Below are 18,011 nucleotides of genomic sequence, written 5' to 3'. Positions count from 1 at the left end.
AAAGTTACTAAATGTTTAAATAAAACAGCAACAAACAACACTACGTTCACCAAACCATACAGATTAAAAAAAAAACAGAAACGCTAAATACTGTTTTAAACAAACAATAAATATGGTCACATCTATTAAAAAACTAAACTGGCGTGATGAAAATACATTATGGGGGTCAGATTCCTCCTCATTCACCGAGACACCAGTGAACATTTTCACCTGCCTTCCTAGCACCAGTTTGGACCTGTTCCAACTGTGGAGGAGCAGAGGCAGGTCTCCCTCTGTGTGAGTGAACCAAAACCAGCACTGCCAAAAAGGAAAGCTCAGAACAGGTCTCTCTTTAAGAAGCGTCTCTCTTCTGCTTATTCATTAGAGGAATACGATCAGTCAGAACTCTTGTACAGGTCGCTTTGGAGACAAGGACAGAAACACAGGACAGAGAGAGACAGGGAAGGGAGAAGACAGTGGTAAAGAGAGCGAGAGAGAGAGAGAGAGAGAGAGAGAGAGAGAGAGAGAGACATTAAAGGTAAAGAGAGATATTTGCATCAGAAAAGGCTGGGAGGCCCATGGACCCCAGGAGAAGCTGTTATCTTAGGTTCTGGTGGTATGCATAATGGCCATACCATCACTCCTGGAACTCACTGACAGCTGCCTCTGCCTCTGCCTTTGCCACTTCCTCTGCCTCTGCCACTTCCTCTGCCACTTCCTCTGCCACTTCCTCTGCCACTTCCTCGCTGTTCTGCTCATTGACCACCGGGGGCGGTGTGGAGTTTTCACTTGGGGTGGCCTCAGGGGCCTGACCTTCTCCCATCAATTTAACTCTGCAGAGAAAGTAAGCCAATCCTTTAACTGATATACTGCCATATTGTGGAATCCAACCACAACTGTCAGATATCCATACACCCCAAGGGCATTCACTGTCTTCATCTAAACCGTGTTATAGGCCATTTTATGTATGGTCTGTCAGCCTGCAGTCTCTTTATAGCCTAGCTATATGAAATAGCCTCCTGAGAGGGCATTCAATCAGTCTAAAGGGTTTCAGTTGTATCTATCTGTGCCAATGACAACACAATATAGATACAATCATATCATTGAAGGTAAGCCTATTCTGTCATGACTACATTTGCACTTTCACATACACACACACACACACACACACATACACAATGACAACACCAACATTCAAAAGGGGTAATGTTCCTGTATCTGACATTTGTATTAGAAAGTGAGTAAGGCTGGCACTATTTGCCTTAGGGGATGAAATACGTACTGGTTCTTGTGTTTGGAGCCGCTGATGTGGGCTTCGTACTGTTTCTGGGAGTTCAGCTCTATGTTGCACACCTTACACGGGTATCCCTTCAAGACGGAGGCTGTGGGGATTACACAAGGGGAGAGATACTCTCTTGAGTCAACTGGTTCTCTTTATTAGCGCTTAAATATACAGACCTCAAACAGAAAGGGTTAATTTAGGATTCAAGGATAACCATGAGCTCAGGGGGGTATTCCTCGTACGTGGTTTAGTGACAAACCTGGATAAGTTAACGCAGAGTAAGTGGTAAACCTCCTAATAAAAGAACCCCCATTGCTTCATTCTCCTAGTAAAACAATGTCAGAGGGCTCTTCTATTAGGAGGTTTACCACTTACTCGGAGTTAACTTATCCAGGTTTGTCACTAAACCACGTACGAGGAATACCCCCCAGGTTGACGATCAAGGGTACAAATATTTGCCTTAATAACAATAGGAACACAGGGTGGTCTTTTTTCATTTATTATGTTTTGAGGGTCATACTGCATGTTTCATATTGCATGAACTACGTTCAGATGCTTTTTGAGAGCAAACATGAGCATGTTTCATAAAAACAATAACAGTGCTGTTGAATTGTTCGGCACATACGTAATACAGTTAAATTCCGTAAGTAAAATTAATTTAATCAATATGTGATGAAATTTAATTGCAATGACAGCAGAGTCAAGGGGTGGCCACACGATACCATACAGCTGAAATATAATATCAGTCGCACATGATGACAAACTGAAACATGATGACTAGCCCTTTAGTCACACCTCGACAATAACGGTAAGCTGACACCTATTAGCTGAGACAAGTACTGCCATATAGCTGGTTGGCCTGTATCAGCTTTCCCTAAAACTGGCTCTCAAATCTAATGCTGGTACACATTTGTCTCTCACATCAAGTGGAACTTTTACAATCTGCATACCCAACTCTCCAATAACAGAAAGCTCAAACATCTTCAGGGGCTAGTCCTGGAAAATGTACATGCTATTTCCTGAAGCTAGTCGAGCAGCAGGAGGTCAGACACTGAAAGGTGCTAACTCAAACATGCTTCTCAAAACCTCACACGCCTGGAGTCCAGGCTGAGAACCACCACCACATTCGCCCGCTTATCGGACAAGCACAGGGTGCAATAATAACGGTCTCAGAATTAGTGAAGACAAATGTAATTAATCTGACCCGTCCCAAGGGGGAGGGTGAACAGGACAAAAAAGGACGACAGATAACGTCGGTGGCGGTGGCGGTGGCGGCGGCAGCTCACCGGTGCCTTGGGCCTGGCTGGGCTTGGGCTTGGCCATCTGCTTCTGGTGTTTCTTGCCCACATAGTGCTGCTGGGCCATCAGGGGGTTGTTGAAGGTGGCATTGCACAGTTTGCAGAAGTGGTCGTTCATGGTGCCGTCCTGGACCAGGCCCACCGCCTGCTTTGGCCCATCCGGCTTTGGCGCATCCGGCTTTGCCTGGTCCTGACTCTTGGCCTGAGGTAAGACTAGGGCGCCAGGGCACAGCACAAGTTATTCCTCTCCACTTGACTGCTTTCAGGTCATCAGTTTATTCCACATGAAGGTTATTGGTGTAATTACATGGTGTTTGAGGGGCAGGCTAACTCGTCCAAATAGCACAATTAAAAAGTATCAACATTGAATAACACTGCAGCTATAAATAATAATACAAAAGTACACATATTAGTATATAAAAGTTAGGAGATGTGTTGCCTAAAATTATTTTGCAAAAACATAAAGGAACCTAAGTGGTCTCTTACCTGGTTGCTGGATAGTGGGGGTGCCCATCCTAAGCTTCAGGTTTTTGGAGTGTACTTTGCCTTGGTAGTGTGACTCCGCGATCACTGGCGTAGTGAAGGTCATATTGCAGATGTGACAGACTTTCAATCGATCTCCTTCACTGTTAATGTTATCCTGCTGGAAGTTTTGCGTGTCAAAATGAAAGCAGTGTCACTACACTTGCAATAAATACTAATTCACTTATAAAATACTTATAAAACGTATACATACTTATAAAACGTATATAACGTATTAACTTATCAATAAGGTCAGATAGAAATAGACTAGAACTTAACATCAGCAATGGACCTTCAACAGTTAAGTGTCTTCACTTACCTCTTCAGTTGTAGAAGTTTTTAACCGTTTAATAAGGGGGTTGTCATCTTTGTGGATGAACATGTAGCGTCGCACTTTGTTAGCATGCTTTTTGCTCTGCAAGAGATATGACAAAGAATTGCTTAAAGTTCATCACTATACAAACACTCACATAAGTGTTATAGGGGTACATCAGAGATGATGCCCTCTTATATGACTTATGACTGAAGTAGGACCCCACTGACATCCGCACATGAACGTTTCAACCCAACAACTGCAGACCCAGACCAGAGCACTGAATTGGCTTAACAGGTAAGATCTCCCTATCAGTCTTCTGTTCTAAACTTCTGTATGAGCTAATAATAATAATGTATACACCTATGTCTGAATACAAATAAAACAGAATCAAGCATGTTTTGCTATTAACATCAAGACTTATCTAGGGCCTAAAGGGCCTAAAAGTAAATGAAGGGGCATGAGTATTTTGAAATGACTCCATATGACATCTTTTGGAGGCCTATACTGCAAGAGCTCAAAAGCGTCAGATACTTCGATCAGCTGCACATTGTCTGTGCCGATATGGACATACACAAGGAGCTACGTGCTCAGTGTTACATAAGCTGATGAAGCAAGGATTAACACATTTGCAAAATCGAAGAACACGGATGGATTCAAACTGCGTGTGCCTGTTATATTAAACAATTGATTACTTGACAGTGTTGCGTGGCATATTGCGTAGACAAACTGACAAAAGTAAGCTGAACAAACAGTGGCTCCACTGGCAAAATTTAAAATGACATGAGGCGCAATTTGAAGCATGAATGATTTAATCTTTTTTTTTTTTTTTTTTTTTTTTTAAATGGTCAACTGAGGTGGCTGACTATGAAGCAATGTTATGCTCTGAATCAATTGAGCGCGTCCTTGAGCTTCCATAGAAAGATGGTTGACAGGAGACAAATTACAGAGTTTGATCACTCTCATCAATCTGTGGGTCCCTGTAAGTGCTTCAGTTAAACTAAGTTATTCCTGGCATTCAAACTAATAGACAAAACAATGATAAATATTTCCTTGCTTTCAGCAAACACTGATGCGGTCAACAGGATCCTTGCATCCTCATGTTCTGTGAGTTATGAAGGAAAATGCAGTCTAAGCTTGAAGGTAACTCAGACCAACACCTAACACTTAACTCTGTAAACCGGGTCTTCTCTTTTCTGGAAAAACTGCTAAGCATAAACTGCCTTTTTGGGTATGGGTAGCTAATGTTAGTTTTTCCTACTTAACTAGCTTACTCGTCTTAGGCCTACATCTGACTTGGATTCAACATTGAGAGAGAGACAGCGCTTGGAGTCTACTGGATTCTTAACCCCATGGGGAACTATAAAGCACAGCAGAACAGGAGCAGCACCCCCTCAAGCAGTCTCTTATGAACGAGTTGGCTTGCTAGCATCAGCAATGCAATTGCTTTGTCAAACCACATACATCAACGACTTGGGCGGCAGTACATCATCACTTCTGTTAAACATATATGCTTGATGTTTGCCAGAAGTAAAACCAACTGGCTACAGAGAAGGAAGGTAGTTGAGTTTGCTTGTCAGACATTAGGCCTACTTGGTGCGATATTGGTTATTATCTGCATTATGTTACACTTCGCATCCAATTGCAGTTGTTTTTGGAAAAGGTGTTGGTAATGTTTCACCATAACAAATAATATACCTGCTCATCTTACTTATTAAATTGTAAATGGTTTGTAAATATCTCAATTGAATTTGAAGCTTCTATAGTGAGCTTGGGAGACAAATCGTCTACTTTCTGTCCACCTATTTTGTAGGATGAGATTAGTTTAAGGTGTTTTGACTTTTACTATTTTACTCAAAATAGGTATTTTCTGTTGAAACTATTTGTTACTTTGTCCTCTCGCTGTGCTTTAGTTTTTGCTCATGCTTTTTTAATTGAATAACCTCAAATGGTAATACATGTTATTGATTTGATTACATATTTGGTTTGTGTGTGTACTGCTGTGGCAGGAGAATGGATATCTGTTTATGTTCCCCACACCCCAAACAGGGACATAACCAATGTCAACACATTTAGACTAGGTGAAAAGTCCAGTATTCTTGACAATTATCAGTAGGAGCATTATCATGTATTGCTTGAATGCAGTAATATTTGATACCTTGAATCTATTGAAGGTTCGTCCAATTTTTAAGTCTCAATTTGTATCCCCAAAATTCACCAGAAGTCAACCTTTAACATTTTCTTCAGGCGGTGTATGCCCCGGAGCCCCCTAGCTTCATACTCCGTTTCAACCACCAGCCGCCACTGGTTGCTACAATGGCAGAAATATTCACAAGCATATCAAGACGGGCATTTAGGTTACCGATAACAGCTATGGCGACCACTGTACTGAAAATACGAACCTGGTAATGCGCAAGCTTTTGAGAGTCGGAGATCAACACGGCGCTGCACACTTTGCATTGGGCGTCAGAGAACAAGTCACTGTTTTCCTTGATCAGCTTGTCAACTGTATTGGAACAAACGACAGCATTTGAAATGAATGACAGATGTTTGCGATCATGTTGTATCATTAGTTTATGTTCATGGTAAAGGAGTAGCCTCTCGTTCCAGGGCTAGAAAGTTGCATTTTGAGGTTTGCATCTTGAGGTTAAGAACAAGACAGCAAGCGAGCTAATAAACTAGGAAATGAACCACTACATGAAATCAAATAAAATAAAACAATATGTAGACGGGTACTTGTGTCTAATTGTGCACGTTTATGGTACATACACGTGATCTAAGCCTTGCATCGACCTTGGCTAACTTACAGGTTGTGTAAAGCAAGACACCTTGGTGGTATAATGCTGCACGCCTTCAATTAAGGTGCTTTTTGATATGGTAGCTCATTGACTAGCTAACTAACCATTCCAATATCCCGTGAACATAGATGGACAAAGTTTGCAACAAGCACAAATTGTTGCAAATAACACGTTAATGCCGAAGCGTCCAGGCAAATTGACAGTGCTCTTACCTTCCGCTGCCCCAGACGGTAAGTGAGGTAATCCTCCATTGGACTCTTCGTTCGCCATGTTTCAAGGAGGCAGTGCTTGGCTGCTAACCAGACAGGAAACTCGTGGACGCCGAACGGTGGTTTTTTTCGTAGTGCCGTTTGGAATCCTGGGAAATGTGTAATACTGGGACACACTGCATTGCTCGAACAGTCGTATGTATCCATAGTGTATGTGTGTATGTGTGTGGTAGCGTATGTGTAATATGTCTGTTGAAAAAAAAGGCATGAACAAAAAAAAAAATTAAGGGGCTTTAAGAGATTTAGGTACCTGAAAACCCTGATCAATACCTTTAAAATGATCTGCCGGTTTTACCATACAGACTGGTCAATTGAAAAGCCATCAGTCGAGAAAGTTCAGTTAGAAGTTATTTTATAAATTTTGTAGGTCTAACTGGCTGTACTCAAATCATTGAATATCCTACTTAAAATAAGTATGCCTGTTATGCCATGACATTACTAAATGTTTCTTCAAGATGTTTGATGACAGGCAGCCTATATATGACCTATTTCAAGTTAAGAGAAGTTTAGGACAGGCCCATCACCCCCCAAGTCTGTTGTGTTCACCTTGCCAGACTTTGGAGTTGCGCCTCTCAATGCCTTTGTGAACATATGCACACATAGCAAAAGCCTGTAAAACAGGGAAAGTAATCTGGAAATCTGGACTGTTGTAATGCATGTGGAATAATACACATAGCTTAATCTACACAAGTTCTTAGGTCAGTAAAGTTTCTGGGGAAAATGTTTTAGTTTGTGGCTTCAACCTACCACATGGGGGCGCAAGAAGGGGCCCACAGATATGAGCAGCCAGAAATGAATTGTCCTTTGGCTATTTTTGTAAAAAATCTTAGTCTTAACAATTAATCTCAGATTTAGCAGTTATCAATGTGATAATATTATTTTAGTTTTTTTTTTCTTGGATCTATTATTCTTATAATTATAACTAATTAGTCTTGTAAATTGTCAATTTGCCAATACTAAAGGTGCTAAACAGCAGTGACAGCTTTCTGCTAGTAAACTATAGTGTAATTTAAACTGTCAAGAATGTTGTAAGTTAGTTGAGTAATTATTAACCACCAAAAGATGGTACCACATAGGCTACTTCTCTTAATTCTCTTGTCTTCTCGTCCTGTGCCAATTCAAGGCGTGTAGAAGTTATACAATTATTCAGTCAACCAACATAGAGTAAGACTACTTCAATTATTAAGTTTGACTAAATAGCCTACTGCGTTTTGTAAGAATTCTCAGATAACTTAACGTAGCCTAAGTGATGAGATCAATCCGTGATCCATTTTATTATAACAATTTCCACCCTAATATGTATAGTATTTTGTGTGTTGACGCTAAATTATCTGAATATATAGGCCAATGATCTCAGGGAATCAAGTCTCATTAGTGTTCAACAATTGTTCTGTCTAAAACAGAAAATCACAACAACAATGTATGCATCATGATACAATGGACACACAAAAAAACCCAAACAACTGTTTTTACTCTGAATACGGTATAGTGCACAATTTGCACTATGGCACTTTAATCAAAAGCGACGATGATGATAAAGTCACAGTTCTCCACCCTCTGCGCGAGGCGAGCTCATGTCACATTTCGAATCGAAGGAGGAGTACGAGCCGTTGTTCTATTAAATTGCCCAAATAACAGGAAGTCGATATCAATCGGAGTATCGGACACAACAGAATCACAACTTCAAAGGTAAGCTAGCATCAGCTAAATATCCTTGCAAATTCGTCAGTGTTGTGTATTAAGTTGTGATTCGTAGTTTGAAATCGAATTCCTTGTCATTTTTTTCTGATTTTAACCATAATAAGTGCAGTTAGGTAATCGATATATCCCTCGAATATTTTTAACTGCTGATTCTTTATTAATGTAATACCTTTGTTGATTTTTTTTCTAACGAAGCTGAACGGTGCCTGAGGTTATAGTTATGATTATGAGAATAGGAAGTATCTGAAACTGCAATGACTTGTGAGTCAGACGTTCTGCTTTAAGGGGTTCTATAGCCTATAGTGTGTCTGTGCTGCATCTATACCAGAGGTGTCAAAATAGTACATGGGTACTTAAATAGTCTGAAGTGTTAACTGTACTATTTCTGGTTATGACTAGTACCATTTCATTTCATGTTCTCATTCTCAGTATGTTCATGCTATTCAACCTTCTTGTAAAACTGTAAGGCAGGAGGGAATTAAAAAAGCCCTGACCAATGCAGTGTACATGCCCAAGTGTATGTCAACCAAATCAACAGCCTCATTAATTTGCTTTCCATTCACTTCTGGAGTCATCCCCGTAGAAAAAGTAAAGCTGTGCAGATGACCAGTGCTGTTGCGAATGGTGCTACTGATGCCCCTCGTGCCAAGAGGGCCAGGCTGGAGGATGAAGACTCTGATGAAGACTCAGATGAAGCTGCCGTCTCCCCTGCCACCATGAGTAAGGTAGTGGACCAGTTTTTAACCATGCCACGTTTCATGTGCTTGTCACACCTATTAACTTGTGTGTTCCTAGAGAAGTGATTGAAAAGGGAAGGCCAATGACGTCTTTGTGTTGAATGCAGTTGTTGTTGTTGTTGTTGTTGTTAGAAAACATTGTGTGATCGTATTAATGCATGAATAGTCCTGCACAGACACACTCAAAACCCAACAAAAAGGTCTATCACATTTTCATATGAGACACCATTAAGGTTTGCAAGTCACCCGACAGGTATTCACATGCACACTGAGGAAGTGACAGGCTGGCTCTCCCACGATAAACCCAACCCAGGCATGTCTGTGAGTGTCAGAGATGGGCTGGGGTGGAGAGAAGCTTTGGAAAAGTACTGCCATGCATAGCGCTCTAAAAACTCCCTCTGTTGCTTATAAAAAATGTGAGCGATCTCAATACTGGAGACAGGACCAGGTTGCGTAATGTACCCTCTGAATAAGCGTGATGCATAAGTGCAGAAACACGAAGGGAGAATGTTGAAACTTGTTTGAGGTATTTCAACAAGACAGAAACCGTTTAAAGCACAGCAGCACAGGAGCACAACCAAGACGTTTGTTCTTAGGAAACAGGAAAGCCGGCTGTAGCGAACATGACATCTCCTGAGATTCGTAATATGTTAGTGCCTGTTTGTGTGTTAGCCACCAGACACTGCCAGCCCCTTCCTGTGGAATGTTTCCTGACTCTCTCTCTCTCTCTCTCTCTCTCTCTCTCTCTCATCTGCTTTCACTTTAGCCTGATTCATTAGAAACATTTGCACAAAAACAGCACTTGGCAGGAGAATTAGTTCAAAATGTTGACTTAAATAGATCCCATTAGCTCTGCGCAGTATAATACAAATCATTTGAAACATTATTATTTAGTTAATTGATCAGCACTATCAGAACACGTACGTGAATGTAAAATGAACAGGAAAACATGTGGTGGTTACAAAATAATAGGCGTATTCCTCAAATCAAGCCCCTTGAAACATCTGAGGTAATGAGGAAGGAAAGAGTCCACCTAGTGGCAGAGTGAGATACTGCTTTCTGCATTTCAGCTTTCTAGTTCTATGTCCTGTTTATTAGTAACATTAATGTTCTTCTGGAGATAAAAAAAAAAAAAAAGATCCAGGACTATGAATGGAGTGCTTGAGGGTTCATTGAACAATTTTTTTTTCCTTAGACCATACCTCAGGAATTATTTTGTATATCGGCCCACTCAATGATTCTACTTTGTACGAAATGTATTTCATAGTATACATTGTGTACGTAATGATATACAGTTTCCAATACTCAGTATTGTCTGTGGTGTTTTCTTCAGGTGGAAGACTTCCTACTGCCTTTCCAGCTCTCACGGGAGAAACTGCGTGAGGTGTCCTCAAAGCTCCGTAAGGACCTCATCAGAGGGCTGGGCAAGCACACCCATCGCCGAGCCCCGGTCAAGATGCTGCCTACCTTCGTCAGGGATACCCCAGATGGGACTGGTATGGCAAGCTGTTGAAGTCTTAGGTGGCAGTCACACTGACCCACAGGAGTAGTGGCAGAATCAATGATAACTGATAGCAACATTGCATTAGGTTGCACTTTGTTGATGTCACTTTTTTATTTTCAGTTTGGTCGCTGTTTGACTGTAAAACAGTTACAGATCATTTACTAGTGTAAAAAGTGAAGATCATTTACTTCTGTGAATACTCATGGGGCATACACCCCAAATTGAATGTTGAAGGTCATGACTATACTGCAAAGAAGCTCATGATCATATCTGATTGGTTCTCCCAGAGACAGGGGACTTCCTGGCTCTGGATCTGGGCGGGACTAATTTCCGTGTGCTGCACGTGCGTGTGGAGGAGAACCTGCAGAAAGTGTTGAAGATGGATTCTCAAGAGTGTGCCATCCCCCAGGAGATGATGCAGGGGCCTGGAGAGGAGGTGTGTGTGTGTGTGTGTGTGTGTGTGTGTGTGTGTGTGTGTGTGTGTGTGTGTGTGTGTGTGTGTGTGTGTGGGGGGGGGGGCATGTGTGTGCATTTGATATCCAATTATTCCCATGATCTGCGTGTTTGATTGTCACAGGTGAAATGTGTCTTAACTAACATCAGCCTTTGCTGTTTCTTTCCAGCTCTTTGATCATATAGCAGCTTGCGTAGCTGAGTTCCTGGAGTCAATAGAACTCAAAGACAAGGTTCTCCCTCTGGGTTTCACCTTCTCCTTCCCCTGTGAGCAAAAAGACATTGACATGGTCAGTTACTATTCACTTTGCTCTGGGTGAAGGTGGCTCCTTAGTAACAAGATGTAAAATACCAATGTCAATGGTGGGCTTTAGTATGTCTTTCATTGTGAACTGATTTGGCTAGTGGATTCAATGGGAGATGCACATACAGTGGGGAAAATAAGTATTTGAACCCCTGCCGATTTCGCAAGTTTGGCCACTTGCAAAGAAATGTGTGATCTATAATTGTAATGGTAGGTGTATTTTAACAGTGAGAAATAGAATATCAACAAACAAATCCAGAAAACTGCATTTTATAACATTTATGACTTTATTTGTATTTGATGCAGAAAATAAGTATCGAAATCGGCAGGGGTTCAAATACTTATTTTCCCCACTGTATATGATATGATATACAAACCGACCTTAACTGCACAAATAAACCTTAGCTGCAACTTAAACCTCGTTGTACATTACTGTTGCATCATCTCAAAGACTTCACATTTTTCCTTTTGTATAGATATGCACTCTTCCATGGAATCATTTCTAATTCTACACATAGCCTACATGCTATCGTTCAAAAGTCTAATCAGACAGACTACCAGTGCAACTCTGACACCATGTCTTGACCTGAACCTGAAGCGCATTGGTCATCGTGATTCCCCAAATAACAATGCGTCCCCTTTAGTTCACATTTACAGTATGTGTGTGTGTGTGTGTGTGGTTTTTGGTGCAGAGCATTTTGATCCGGTGGACTAAGGGCTTTGCCTGCTCAGGAGTGGAGGGGCAGAATGTGGTGCAGCTGCTGAGGGAGGCCATCAAGAGGAGAGGGGTGAGTCACATTCACAAGTCACATTTGATATTTTTACATTTACATTTAGTCATTTAGCAGACGCTTTTGTCCAAAGCGACGTACAAGGGAGAGAACAGTCAAGCTAAGAGCAATAAATTGCATGGTGTAACAATAAATACTACTTCACATGAGAATTAGAAAACAACGACCTAGAAAAAAGGAAAAAGAAGTGCTATATAATGTCTACTGATATCTGAGGTATATTATGCATTGCATGTAAACAACATAGGAACTGTAGTATTGTGTGTATGTTGTCATGTTTATATTACATTATATTTGCCTTCATATACCCTATATATAATTTCACAATTACAATTGTGTTCTTTGTTTAAGTTGTCCGGGTGAATATGTGGCTCAATCTTATATCTGTGTCAAGTCATTAAATGTCAACATTTGATATTTGTCTCTTTCCCTCAGGACTATGACATAGGTTCTGTTGCCATGGTGAATGACACTGTGGGCACCATGATGAATTGTGGGTACCAGGACCAGAGTTGTGAGATTGGCATGATCATTGGTAAGCAGATGCTACTCTGGCACCCAGATTATGTCATATTAGGGAGTGTATCATGCATCGGATATGCCCAAATCCAAAGCGACTTACAATGTATACACATTTTACATTTACACTGATGGCACACTGCACATCAGGAGCAATTAGGGGTTCAGTGCCTTGCTCAAGGACGCTTCGACAGGGAATCGAACTAGCAACCTTCTGATTACTAAACGACTTATTTACCTCCTGTACCACTGTCGCCCCTCGTAATCAATTCATTAAATCCTGGCACTTGTCCTGACAGGCACGGGAACCAACGCCTGCTACATGGAGGAGATGCGTAACGTGAAGCGTGTGGAAGGGGACGAGGGACGCATGTGCATCAACACGGAGTGGGGGGGCTTTGGGGACGACGGGTCCCTGAGGGACGTCCAGACGGAGTTCGACGTGGAAGTTGACCGCACCTCCATCAACCCGGGTGTCCACACGTAAGCCACTGCCCTCCAACCTATGCCTTTGCATGAAGCTGTTCTCTGTAGTATTTCCCTCAGCCTCTACAATGGTGAAGAAACATTCAGTCTCCAAAGCAAATTATGTTGTTGTGTTACATTTACAGAAATTACAGGACTAATACTGTGATTGTGTGTGTGTGTGTGTGTGTGTGTGTGTGTGTGTGTGTGTGTGTGTGTGTGCGTCTGTTTGCGTGCGTGTCTCTCTGTACAGGTTTGAAAAAATGATTAGTGGTATGTATCTGGGTGAGGTGGCTCGACTGGTTCTGATAGAAATGGCCAAGAAGAATTTGCTCTTTGGGGGCGAGACGTCAGAGGCACTCTTAACTCCTGACAGCTTTGAAACTCGATTCATCTCCGAGATAGAAGAGTGAGTGACCTCATGGCTCCTGTCTTCCTATGATTAGAAATGTGCTCAATCTTACATAGAAAATATGATACATACTCTCATTGTGTCTCAGCAGAGTTCTTTCAGAGTCGTAAATTAATCCAAAAGTTGGAGAAGTAGAATTTTGTTTTCCAAATCTGAATCATGTATGTGAAATAATATAACAATGCATTTAATGAAGAAATTATTGGGAAAATGTATTTCCTTTTTAATGCCCCAGCAGCGACAGTGACTATGGGTCTGAAATCTGTATTTGTGTGTTTGCTGTGTGCTGGTCATAAGGGAGGACTGATCTGAAATCTGTATTTGTGTGTTTGCTGTCTGCTGGTCATAAGGGAGGACACTGGTCTGGAACATGCCCAGCAGATCCTTACTGAAGATCTGGGACTCCCTGCAGGCCCGGAGGACTGTGAGATTGTGCGGCTGGTCTGTGACACCCTCTCTACCCGCTCTGCACGATTATGTGGTGCAGCCCTGGTCACCATAGCCAATCGGATCCGCAATAACCGCGGACTGACCCACTTGACCACCACAGTGGGGGTGGATGGTACTGTTTACACAAAGCACCCACAGTAAGTTGAATTTCAAAATTGTACCCATCAATGATGATAATAACCTGAGCTGTTACTCTAAACATAAAGCGGTGCGCAGGGATGTGACAGTAAAGCCATGTCAAGTACTAAAACACAGAGCCAGCTAAAAGAGACATGTTTTGGACTGAAGCCTCTCTGTGGGTTATGGACTGGTACCCATCCTCAGAACTGTTACTGTTGACTTGCACTTTGTCAATTATCAAAAGTTTTGTAACAGAGTAAAACTTATAGAATAACAATAGGGGGTTCATACTATACTGTATTATATATGTTATACTATAATATATATAATGTTTTATTTTTCTTATGACTTGTCGGTCAACAATATCACATACTTAGACTTCACCTCACGAAACTTTGGATGATTGTAGCCCCGCATAGCTTTGGCTGAAATAGAGGTTTCCCCCCTTAGGTGGGCGTGTCCCTTCGTGTTAGCACCCCCTGAAGTGCGGTAGGCTCAAAACACTATTTTTGGAAATAGCTTGACAACCGTTTTGACAAAAAGTACATTTTTATGACAATTGGCCACTAGGAGGCGCATGACCCTAGCTCACTCCGACTCTTTTGTGGTGTAGCGCCACCTAGTGAATAATGTTCAGAGCAAAAGCACTTCACTAGCAAATGTCATGTGATGTAAAGGTTCAAACTTTTTTTTAATTTTGTTATATTTTATCTTTATTTAGGCCAACAGGTTTCAAACATTGTAGGATACTTTTCCTTTTACATCATTTCTCTTATGATTTACAGGTGCCTGATATATAGGAAAAACAAAATAAAAAGGAAAGCAAACCAAATCGGAAATATAACTACAGGGATTTTCCATCTGTGTCACTACCTCATATCAGTATCAGTTTTCTTTCCAGGCCCATTTAAAGGTTCAAACTTAAATAAATGTAACACCCTGCATCACTACCACAATTTTCAGGCACATGCCAAATGGTGTCCATAGGGGGCGCTGCAACTGACACATCTCAAGAACCGCTTAACCTAAACTTTTGAAATTTGGTATGCTAATACTTGACTACATTTGCTCACATCCCCTACATTTCCATTTGGCTCGCTCAAACAAAATGGCCACCAATGGCTTATCAAAGTTCAGCAGCCAATACATGCCTGTGATGTAAAGGTTCAAACTTCATGACATTTTACACCCTGGCCTGCATCACTATCACATTCTTTGGACGCATTCCAAATTTCATGAAATTTCGTTCATAGGAGACGCTACGTCCAACACATTTTAACCTCTGAAGAATCACTTAAGCTAAAATGTTGAGATTTAGTGTGGAAAAACATTAACATGGCTTATTGCATCATGTGTTGACTCCTGTAGGTAAGGAGAATTAAAATGAGTATTAAATGAGTAAGAAAGAGTATTAAATATGTCACGTAAGCACAGGATGGTTAGACTGTGAGTTACTTCTTGCTGTGTGCGTGCCTGGGACTTGGAGGGCCCAGGAGGCTTTCTTGCCCCGGAGGCCCTTGATTTCATTACCTGTCCATGCTCATCCTCTCTCTTTGTGCGGCGCTCATATTACGTACCACAATGTGGTACCTCTCGTTGTTTTGTGGATTGGTAAAGCGAGTCTTATACTATTTAATCAACCATAATTGACACCTTTTTTGATTAGATTAGATGAGTGATAGGTGAAAATTCACCCTAGTTACCTCAGGACTCCGGAGCTGCATATAAGTATATTTATTAGACAAACAACAATTGCAATCGGGCTCACTTCCAGCACAAGGCTGAAAGTGAAGCAATGACAAACACATTGCATAAGATTTATATAGACAGGAGTTGAGCGTTCAGCAGAGATAACCACGTGGTGGATTTCTGACGTCCGAGGCAATGATGGAAGTTTTGCAAGGTCGGAAGAAGCACAATTCGACCCTTCTTATCACTTCTGGTCTAAACATGCTCTTATCTCATATGCAGACTAAGTGGCACCTAATATTCTAAGTTACACATATACACAGAAAATTCACATTCACATTTATTTGCACTGTGCAGAGTACAGGTACAAAACTAATGAAAAGCACTTGAAAAGGATTGGAGTCAAATTTAGGACTTTCAAAAAGATTTTCCAAATGATTCCTGGAACTGTAGACCTCTTAAAAGTTGTATAATACAGAATTACGGTGTACTTTTATAATTACTCTGTTCTGTTCTGTTTTAAACAAGCAAAAATAATGTTGTTCATAAGCAAGCAATAATTATTTTGTGTTATACCATAACCAGCAGTATGACATGATTGTGTGTGTATGGCCACCCACAGTAACTTTTTACATTTATCCTTAAGTTACAGTGACAGACTTGAGGAGACGGTTAAAGCCTTGGCACCCAAATGCAACATCAAATTTATGGTGACAGATGATGGCAGTGGTAAGGGAGCTGCTATGGTTACGGCTGTTGCACAGAGACTTGCAATTCATTCTAAACTACTAGAGGACAGCGATGGAGATGAGGAGGATGAAGATGAAGAGGAGGAGGAGGAGGAGGATGACTAAGACGATGACTGGTTCAAACTACCGTGCCCTTTGGAGGCAGTTCTGTTTGTTCTTGCCTCATTTAACTAGATTTGCACTCGCACTGGTTCTCGAGCACTGCCACAGCCCCCCCCCCCCAACACCCTTCCACATTGACCAAATCATAATGTGTTGTTGTGAATATCACTGTAATATTATGATTTCACATATAGTTTTCGGCATCTTTTTTGTTCTTGTCCTGCTGAGAAAACATTTTTAGGTTGTGTGTTAAAAGAGGTTTGTAATCACAAAAAGGTCATAGGATTGCTTTCATAGTACTTAAAGGTACATGGTCCAATATCCCCAAAACACAAAACGAAACAATACAAGAGCAAATACTGCCATCTGTTTTTTTTTTCACATTGCCCATAGTTTCCTAAAAATAGCCCGATCCCTTTGCATTATGTGTTGTCCCTGCCTATATCACATCCATCTGTTATTACTGCCTCATTGTCAAGGGAATGTGTTGACATACCTGCAATGTTATTTTTCAAGACATGAACCACTAGATAAACAGCGGTTCTGAAACCAATATGTGTATATACGCACATCTAGGACATCTTAATATGGTCCATCTGCTTTATACATGTCTGTCATATCAGGGTTGTGTATACTGGGAAAGTGATGTCTTTAGCGCTGAGCATAGGTGTACCACACTGGAGAGTCAAGATCATTTGCTATAGAGATGCAAGATGCCTGGAAAACAAGATTGGATTCATGTATTTATAAAAGACTGTGTTGTAAGAATACATCCTTGTTGTAGCCAGTAAATACCTAGCTTTTCAGCTTCGGCTTTGTCAATTATTTCCCTCTTTCTGGCTACCTGTCTGCCTATTTTGGTACATCAAGTTTTTTGAGTATGAGTTTTATTCTCCAATGAGACTTTGTTAAAACATAATTCTTCAACAGTTTTCAACGGTCTTACTCGACCATAACTTATACTGCTTTTTCTTTGGGCACACTGACAGGTGGTCAACAATAGGTGCTCTCCAGTCTCTTGAAGATATAGCCCAAAGTATTTGGTTTGCTTACCTATATTTGTTCACCACTGACTAGCCTGGCTATCCATAGTATGCAACACTGGTGGTCCTCATCTACTGTAATATAGTCAAAGTCAAAGTCAAAGTAGCTTTATTGTCAATTTCCTGCATGTCAGACATACAAGGAATCGATAAAAACGTTTCCCACTCTCCCACGGTGAAACATATAAAGTGCACAGGCACAACAACAGATAAGACAAGACATTTAGATACATATAGATATACATATAGATATAAAAAAAACATACAGATACACGTACAGCAGCAGCAGCATAAGTTTTCCTTTAAAGTGAGGTTATGGTAGTGCAAAAAAGGCAATTTAGTAATGGCAGCAAAAGACATCCTGTAAGATGTATTTGTTACATTCCCAGTGCAGGTGTAACAGTAAGTGGTTATGGTAAACGTAGGTGATAAAAGTGCAAGAGACAGGTGTATATTCAGGTGTGACGCATAATGCTATGCCATTTTATTAAAGAATTACGTGGTTTAGAAA

At 41.0% G+C, this 18,011-nt stretch overlaps 2 protein-coding genes across 2 annotated transcripts; one reads left to right on the top strand and one right to left on the bottom strand.

The window, feature by feature from the left end:
- Positions 1-616: 616 nt before the first annotated feature.
- On the bottom strand, positions 617-6,798 carry znf346 (zinc finger protein 346). Its single transcript, XM_031572756.2, has 7 exons — positions 6,405-6,798; positions 5,797-5,900; positions 3,401-3,496; positions 3,046-3,202; positions 2,548-2,772; positions 1,262-1,361; positions 617-812 (listed from the first exon to the last, which is right to left on the bottom strand). Exons 1-7 carry the CDS (start codon positions 6,460-6,462, stop codon positions 617-619), a joined length of 936 nt encoding a protein of 311 aa, XP_031428616.1. The 5' UTR covers positions 6,463-6,798.
- Positions 6,799-8,152: 1,354 nt separating this feature from the next.
- On the top strand, positions 8,153-16,433 carry LOC105898373 (hexokinase-2; the record flags this gene model as incomplete). The annotated part of the gene is made up of 10 exons (XM_012825440.3): positions 8,153-8,887; positions 10,233-10,395; positions 10,691-10,839; positions 11,027-11,146; positions 11,853-11,948; positions 12,387-12,486; positions 12,770-12,953; positions 13,189-13,344; positions 13,698-13,934; positions 16,253-16,433. Coding segments are annotated over exons 1-10 (1,509 nt in total), but the record flags the coding sequence as incomplete, so codon positions are not given.
- Between the last annotated feature and the right edge of the window lie 1,578 nt (positions 16,434-18,011).

Source organism: Clupea harengus, chromosome 8 (assembly GCF_900700415.2).
Source record: "Clupea harengus chromosome 8, Ch_v2.0.2, whole genome shotgun sequence".
Classification (NCBI taxonomy): Eukaryota; Metazoa; Chordata; class Actinopteri; order Clupeiformes; family Clupeidae; genus Clupea; species Clupea harengus.
Note: the sequence above shows the minus strand (reverse complement) of the source record. Positions and strands in the feature narration are given on the sequence as shown.